Below are 9092 nucleotides of genomic sequence, written 5' to 3' on the forward strand. Positions count from 1 at the left end.
ATTTGGAGTTGTAACGAAAGTAATTTCCCCCTGGGATTATTAAAGTATTTCTGATTCTGATTCTGATTTCTGATTCTGATGTAGACAAACTCCTGCTCTATTTGTGTGTATGAGACACAGCATCCTACAGAACGTGCAACGATGCATAAACAACTCTTTATGTAGAACCTGGATAATGCCAGCCTGCAACTCCCTGTGTGTGTATGTGTGCGTGCATTCAGCACAATGTAAGCCGTTTCCTCCTCTTGTACATGTTTAGACACACAAAAATTGGATACATTCATACTCACTTTCTCTTCCTGGACACAAACACACACACACGGCTGGATCAACACTATTCTGCTGTCCACTAAATGTGGACCTCTGAAACAACAGCTCAATTTGATTCATTAAAGTTTGACCAATCAGATTCAAGATGGCTCTGTCACCGGAGGTCAACTTGAAAGGACCAGAGATCAACAAATCACACACACATACAAAGAAAGTTGCTTTAACTTGACTTTTTAACCTTTAACTTTTCTTAAGATGCAGGCCTGAAAACCAAACTGTCTTTCCCTATAATACACACACACCTATACAAACACACACACACACACACACACACACACACACAGTCAGCAGTGCTGAATCATAAATATTTCTTCCCTCCTGGAACCCAGACTCACTGCTGGATATTTCTAATAAGGGAGAGAAAGAGAGAGAGAGACACAGCGAGAAAGAGAGAGGGAGAGAAGAGGAACTAAGCACAAACAGAAATGCAGTAACAAAGACAGATACACTATAGCAGTGGTTTTCAGGACCCCAAGGGGGTTTGAGAAATAATTTCTGTGGGTCGTCAATGGTTGTGGAGAGCACCAACCTGAATATTTTGGGGGTCACAACTCTAAAAGGTTGCACTATATGACCAAAACCTTTTCAAGGTTTGGGCCCTTTAGTGTAGTTCAAATAAAGGGAAATCTAAACCTGAAATGATATTTTAGACAACGGCATGCTTTTAACATTATTGCAACAGTTTCAGGAAGGTCCTTTCCTGTTTCAAACTTGATAATGCCCCGTGCACAAAGTCAGGTCCATTAAGAAATGGTTTTCACGGTTTATTGTGAACTTGAATGGCCTGCACAGTATATGATCTGATCTGATCTGATCTTAACTCTATCCAACACATTTGGGATAAACAGGAATGCCGACTGTGAGCCAGACCTTATCACCCAACATCCTTGTCCAACCCCACTAATGCTTTTGTGGCTGAATGGGAACAAATCCCTGCAGGCAAGTTCCGGAATCTGGTGGAAAGCCTGAAACCAGAAGAGTGGGAGCTGCATATTAATGCCCACATCAGTGTTATATAGGTGAAATGTTTGGGTGTGCACGTACTTTTGGCCATGAAGTGTGTAAGAGAGATTAAGAATATCAAATACATTTTATCAGAATCACAAATTATAAATTTGCCTGAAGGGCTTTACAATCTGTACATCAACCTTTTTTCTTTGCACCGTTAATTCAGATAAGGAAACTTCCACCAAAAAATTACTTTAACAGGGAAACATGAAAGAAACCTTAAGAAGGAAACAGTAGAAGGACACCACTCTGAGGACAGGCATACATGTTATGTGTACAGAATATGAGATCAAAAAAGACGTGTAAGAGGACAGTCTACACACACACACAAGAGCAAAGCTCAAGCACACCACTCACGAAGAGTCAGTCACACACAGAGGGAGAGAGAGACAAGGACAGCATGCACACAAGGGAGAGAAAGAGTCAAAGATTAGAGGCTGAATCTCCTGGAAGACAAAGATCCAGATGCAAAATATCTGGGAAGAGGCAGGGGGCAGCCAGGGGAGAGAGAGAGGTCTCAGGACAGCCGATGGTCCAGCACAGAGAAGCGTGATTGAAAAAAGAGAGCAAGGAGTAGAAAAGGGGGAGGACGGATAAAGTGCCAGAAGAGCATAAAAGTTTGTTTCTGTAATCGTTCTAAAAAAAAAAAATCAATACGAAATCAACTTGGGCAGTTTATGTGTGTGTGGTGTATTTTGTGGATTTGTCTGTTTTAATTTGAATCTAGACTTTGTTTTGTATTGCATGTATTGTGAATATTCCCCCACACACATTGTTTTTTCTGCTTTTTAAACTGCATATAAAATGTGAGTTGCTTTTGTTGTTAAGTGTTCTTTGGTTGTAGTTTATGTAGAGTTATATATACATATGCATATATATGTATATATTTGACACTAACTACAGATGATTATTACAACATGATATTGTTGTATTTTTACAATAATTTTGTCACTTGTTTCTGTAGAAACATAATACATACAAGGATTTTCATCTATATTACAGTACAATAATTACCGTATACTACTGTGAATTTAATGCAATTATTAACCAGTAATTTACTGTAAAAGTACAATAATATATTTTACAGTGAAGTTATTGCCCTTTTTTCTTAACTGAGATGTGCTGTGATGTTTTACAGTAGTTATGTAAGTGCTTATGTTTGAGTTCAGTTTCATCTAAGTTTCAGAGTTGCTCAGCAAAAAGGGACAGACAAATAAGGAACAGTGATTCTCCAGTGATTTAATGAAACTGAAGCTTAAAACTGTTTTTGATCCTGCTGTGTTCGTTTCAGCTTGAAAGCTAATTTTCAAAGAAAACCAATTAATTGTCACTATAAGGAAGCAACTCTCTCCATGTAGTCTATGTTACTCCCACTCAGTTAAAGGTTCCCCATGGAGTTTTTTTTCTGTGACTGGATTCTGTTTAGTTAACCATGCACACGCACGAAAATGGCACACACGCTCAAGTGAGTGAGGCAATACACACTATTCCACTGATTAACAAGGACAATAACATCCCAAGACATGTTTTGATGTGACAGCAAAAGCAGAGAAAAAGAAGACAGCGACTGAGTTAGCATTGAAGTGTGCGTGTTGTTTTTTTAGGAGGATCTATTGTCAGAAATTAAATTTTATATTCATAGGTACGTTTTCATTTGTGAATAATCATCTGAATATAGTAATCGTTGTGTTTTTGTTACCTTAGAATGAGATGTGTTGTTTTTGGATTGCCTTTCATGGAGTCTGCCATGTTAAACTGCCATGTTTCTACAGTAGACCAGAACGGACAAACCAAACACTGGCTTTAGATATGGCTTTTTCTGGAGTTTCATGGCCACTGTAGTGTCTCTTACACGCGTCACAGTCCGTTTTCATTGCCAAGTCGTTAGTTGCAATCTGTAACTTTACCACTACATGCCACAAAATCCTACACAGTGGGCCTTTAAAATACTTAAAAACTCTAATTTGCAAATGTTTTATGAGGTAGGAAATGCCTTCAAAACATTTGTTAGACCTCAAGGATATACAGTGTGTTCTGGTGAGTAACACTGAATGTAAACATAACACATTCAAGTCATGTCTCCAGTCTGTCAGTTAAGTCAAAAGTCTTGAAGTCAAGATGGAAGTCTCAGAGCAGTCAGGTCCAAGTCAAGTTCCAAGTTGTAAAGCTCTGGGAGACATGTGCCGGTCCCCACCCACTAGAGGATAAAAAAGGGATTCAGCAATGAAATGGACCATTTAGAATGGGGAACTAAAGAGGAAAGAAGAAAAATACATAATAAAAATGTTTGCATGTGATGTGTGGGCCTGGAAACTGGTAACTGGTAATACTCAGTGCTGTTTTCTGTCTCTTGAAGTGCTGTTGCTTTGGGACATTGTTGACAGAACAACAAACCACAAGTTGTTCCATCTCCTCTCTGCTGACTCATCTGTCAGACTTCGCTCCCATTACTGTACAATCAGTAGTTGAGATGAGTCATTCACTCATTTACATGACTCTCTTAGCTTTCTGTAAATGCCAAGTTTATATTTGAACGCCAGATAAAAATGAAGTAGTCATGAAACATGTTTCAAGTGAGACATAATCCCCTGGAGCTTTTCAGCAGCCTGTAAAAATCTGAGTCAGCCTGAGAGCTGTAAGGCCTTCATCGGGTGTTGGGCTCCCTGCCTGAGATCACCTTACTCTGCCTGCTTTGTTCTGGAGCACTGTCATCAGTTCTGCAGCATCCCATGGCAGCCAGGGCTTGAATTGTTAGCCACTCTGTTTGCTTAGTGTGTATCTGAGATAAGATGTCACATTTAACAGCACAGTAGGGAAAAAAACAGTTTATCATCTCTGAGAGGTCAAACACCCTGTGTCACTATTAACACTCGTTCTGATTGTCATGTGGTACACACTCCATTATCAAGGGAATGATAGGTTGTTTATGAGCCAGGACACATTCATTATGTCATGACAATTTAATGCATTTTAGTGAAACTATCAATGTTCTATCGAACGATTTTGTTATTGCTATTGACAAAGTGTCTATTACTGATGCATATCACTACTGTTTTACTGCCCAGGCCTATCCCAACCTGGGGGTTGGTATCCCTTAAGAGGTCCCAAGAGAAATATGAGATGATTAACTCATAAATGCAATGTTTTTTTCAAATACACCTCAGGTCTTTGGTGATCCCCACTTATATAATGTACATTAAGCCATATATCAAAATCATATAGCTTGGAAACTTTTTAAGAATGGAGTATTAACAATAACCAACACATATTTTTTACAGTGATTTATATCATTTATTCACCCAGTGAATGTTAATAAGTCCGAAACTGTGAGTGTAGGATACAAGTCATTTTGAGTAATATAACAATTGTGACCAAAATTGAATCATTTTGTTAATTCATTACAAAGTAGAATTTAATTCAGCCTCTTCTGTCATTCCTTAGCTTTTATTTCCTTTCTGATCTCCCCTTCTCTTTTCCCCTCCTCCACTCCTCCTCTCCTCTATATTTTTCCTTCTCCTCGTGTTCTCTCAGCTTGTGCTCATTAGTTAGGTGGAAGAAGGGAATCGTCACATAGCGAGTATAGGGATAAAAACGACATTTGGTTTTCAAATTCTGCTCTGTGATCGATTGAGCTCTCCTCATGTGATGAAGCAGTGGTGGTTTGGTCTACTGCCACTCACCCATTCAGTGTTTTTCTTTAGGCTTTATTACAAAGAGTTTAATTTAGGAACTTCTATTAGTAATGAGTTGAGTCATAAAATCAGAGTGTCATGGTTGTGTGTGACTGCTTATTTGGAGGAACACTTAATGTCTCACTAAGGTACAAGACAAGGTGAAGATGGTACTTAAGTTATAAGGTGTATTGTATATCTGCTTTGAAGCTTGCTGATTAGTTAAAGAGTTCATTCATGAATAGTTTTTTTGATATTCCAGGATTGTACCAGGGTTTACTATAGTTAATGTAAAAACAAATGCTGCAAGCTGCTCTTTGAGTATTAGAAGTGAGGTTTGTGTTCTGGTGCCTTCATGTGCTGTAGAAATTTGTGAATTTTATTGCTTGAGAGCTGTATGTCCATATTAACTGTGCTTCATTTGTGGTGTGACAGCAGAAAGATCCCAGGATTCTGTGGCAGTAGATAGATGATTTTAGCATTAATTAAAATACTACAACATGCAGTAAAGTGCAGCATGACTTACTATGGAACGTTAGAATAAAGTTAATTCAGATTTTCTTTTTATTGGATTATTTCAGTTCATGTCCAAGCCCACAATAACTTTGTTCTAATTTCTGATTTCTTACAAAAAAGCACAACTTGACCAAGGTCTTAAAGTCTGTATGAACATTGAATGAACACTCAGTAAAGAACATTACTGCTGGTTTGGTGATCTTTTGTTGGGTTTTTTTTGTTGTTGTGTGTCCTTCATTATCTGTCTTGTGTGACTAATACCAGTTATCTTTTCTCTTTTATTCTCTTCAGATCCCCATCTCTCTGCGTTTCTCCCTCCCATTCCATCCATTTGTCAGTCGCCTGCTTCGCCCGTCTCTGCAGCATGTCGCTGAAAGTCCAGACCAGTAATGTGACCAACAAGACAGATCCAAAGTCCATCAACTCCAGGGTGTTTATTGGCAACCTGAACACAGCGGTGGTGAAGAAGTCGGACGTGGAGAGCATCTTCTCTAAGTATGGCCGGGTGCTGGGCTGCTCTGTGCACAAGGGCTACGCTTTCGTCCAGTACGCCAGTGAAAGGCACGCAAGGGGGGCCGTGATCGGGGAGAACGGCAGGGTGCTGGCCGGACAGACGCTGGGTGAGTACATGACGCTGCGTGAATTACAGCTCAAAACGGAATTAAAAATATGATGGCCAAAGTGGTTGTGGAAGGTAACTGAGAGAATTTACCCACAAACCTACCTATTTTCCTACCTGAAATGTAAATAATAAGAGTGTATTTTTGGCATGGAAAATGGAGTGTGCATTATGCTTGGCTTTCAGGTGGTTTATGTCACAAGATCAACATTTACTTGTGAGCGTAAGCTTATTGTCAGACTTTGAGTCTTTGAGTTGTCAGGCCTGTTCCCTCCAGGTAAAGCACTAAGGTGTCACATTTAAAGATCAGAGCCGAGCATTAAAAGCCTCAGAATGTATCTGGTGCACTGTTTTATCAGAAAACATTTTACATCAATGCCATACTAGTAGGCACACTGGGATTATGAGTTTAATTCAGGGCACCCGTGACAAGATGCGTTTGTTCATGGAATGTGTTTGGTTAAGCTTCTCTTACATTTTTTGGAAAATAAAAAGCTGAACATGAGGCGAGACAGAAACTGAGGACTCTGATATCAGACACATTACACAGTCATTACAAACTCTGACTTCCACACATTATCACTTACAGTAGCAGCCCTGTGAGAACATCACAATGCTTCCTGCAAGATGTCCATAATTTGTAAGACTTGTGGCAAAATGCCATTGCTGCTTGATGAATGGTTGTAAAAAAAAAATCTTGAGTTGATTGATTAAAGGACCAGTGTGTAGGATTCAGTGGCATCTAGTGGTGAAGATGCAGACTGCAACACCTTCGCCTCACCCTCTCTTTCCAAGCTTAAAGGAGAAACTATAGTGGCCGAAAAACTGTTGTTTGCTGGCTACTGTAGAAAACACAGCAGTTCAACATGGCAGACTTCGTAGAAGAGGACCCGCTCCCACGCTACATAAAAACAACTCATTCTAAGGATATTTCATTTCTGGCAATAAATCCTTTTGAATGTATACACACTGGACCTTTAATGTCTTCAGAACATACACTCTTGGTGACCTCTGAGCACCATTACATCCATTTTCTTCTTGAGTGTTTACATATGCCATTTCTCTCCAATCATACCTCTGTGTTACTGTGCAATAAAATATCAGAGGGGAAATCAGAGTTGAGCGGAGTGTGCCTTTAAGCTGCTGGAGTGTTTTTCTTCTTCTGTCGGTTCCCTCAGCGGAGCAGGAAGGGACGAGCTGTCAGTGAGCTGGTGTGAAGAACTCCACTGGTTTATGTTCAGTCACTGCAGAGCTGCAAGCACATTTCTTTAATAGTCTCTCTCAGTGCAGTCTGTGTGTGAGAAAGAGAAAATATATGAATGAATATAACTGAAACTGTGTGTGTGTGTGTGTGTGTGTGTGTGTGAAAGTGTGTGCATCTTAGTGTGTGTTCTGGGTTGTAGGGTTAATTGCTATCTTACAAATACTTGTCAACACACACACACACACAGATGGAGCCTTCTGGGAAATATACCCAGTATTACTGTGTGTGTGTGTGTGTGTGTGTGTGCAATGTGGGATAAAGCTGTGACAGCTAAGGGCCTGCTAAGTGATGCTCTCTGCCCCACTACAGCTTTTGTGTGTGTGTGTGTTGCCATGGGGATCATATGAAATTCTTTTTCTATGTACCACTTAGCTACCACACTATTTCCTCCCTTAACTTGTCTCTGTACCATTTCCCTCTTTTTAGCTGTCCAGTCATCCCTGCTTTAGTGGGATGACATTGAGTTTAAACCGTTTTAACACATACCGCAAAACTTCCTGTCAGAGGGCATTGGGGTAACTCAGATTGGTAAACTAAGAGCAATTCTTCTGCGTATGATCTCGAGCCATGACATTAAATGTCCTAAACGTCATTGGTAACATCTCAAAATCAATCCTAAAACAATCAGGCAACAGTGAACAGTGTTCTGGTAAACAAATGAAACTATGCTTACATTCAGTGTTTGTGTGTGTGTATATTTTAGGTCGACTATATGTCTTCCCTTTTTTATATATTTTCTTGGTTAACTCAGTGCTATAATTTTTGGTGCATTACCACCAACAGCTTTCTATCAGTGGAACAGCATAAAACCAATAACAGGATGTGAGTTGTTTCACCTGTGAGCCACAGTGCCTGCATCATGCGAACAAAACGGGGACCCACTTGTAAAAAACATTGCTCCCTGCACTACCGGGCAAAAACTCTAGTTTCTGCCAAGAAATTAATTGGCATGTCCTCATGAAACAGGTGGAGCTCAAAATTTGGTGACAGAGTAACTACTTGCTAGTTTTTGAGCTACTGTGACAGGTGCATTCTAGTTAGCTCGTAACAGTTTGCCAAGGTAAATGGCAGTTACCTAAGTTAACCAGGGGGGCTGACAGTTAGATTGGAAGTTCAGTTTCTAACTAGACAGTAACGGTTAATGGGGAAAATTTGCAAAGGTGAACAAAAGCATTCGCCCCTGTTTAACTGCTGGTTGGACCACCCACCAACAGATCTGGAGGGATTTTTAAAAAAAACAGACAAGAGACGAGCTACTGAAAATTCAATAATACTGCACAACATGGAATATAGTCACACTTAGTCACACATTTTTAATTTTGACCCAATACAGTTAGTATTGTATTGTATCTGGGCACTTCTTGATGTTTGCTTGGTGAAAACATAAAGATAACAAACCTGAGAACTCTGAAATAATGACAGCAGCTGAGGGGACAATTGATTCACAAACTGCTTAACAAACTGCTAACAGGAGCTGACAGCTTCCAATTTCTTGATCTGCAAGGAAGTGGCGTGAAGTGTTTTTGGACAGACTGAAATGACTTTCTGCTCAGAGAGACGTTGGGAGAGTCGATAAAGTATGTTTGTGTGTGTGTGCTGCGTTCAGGGACTTTTACCCTGCAGGAGAAGAGAGTAAAGTCACTGAGGCATATGGAGCAGTAGGTGGACTGTGTGTGTGTGTGTG

At 39.9% G+C, this 9092-nt stretch overlaps 1 protein-coding gene across 1 annotated transcript in view; it reads left to right on the plus strand.

Moving 5' to 3' along the window:
- The first annotated feature begins 5821 nt into the window (after nt 1-5821).
- raly (RALY heterogeneous nuclear ribonucleoprotein) overlaps nt 5822-9092 on the plus strand; it is a 36183-nt gene continuing 32912 nt past the window's right edge. The window contains exon 1 of the mRNA XM_035662352.1: nt 5822-6145. Coding sequence (XP_035518245.1) covers nt 5890-6145 — 256 coding nt within the window. The 5' untranslated portion in view covers nt 5822-5889. The remainder of the gene's footprint in view (nt 6146-9092) is intronic.

The sequence above is a fragment of the Morone saxatilis genome, unplaced genomic scaffold, assembly GCF_004916995.1.
Source record: "Morone saxatilis isolate NCDOM2014 unplaced genomic scaffold, NCSU_SB_2.0 Contig18, whole genome shotgun sequence".
Classification (NCBI taxonomy): Eukaryota; Metazoa; Chordata; class Actinopteri; family Moronidae; genus Morone; species Morone saxatilis.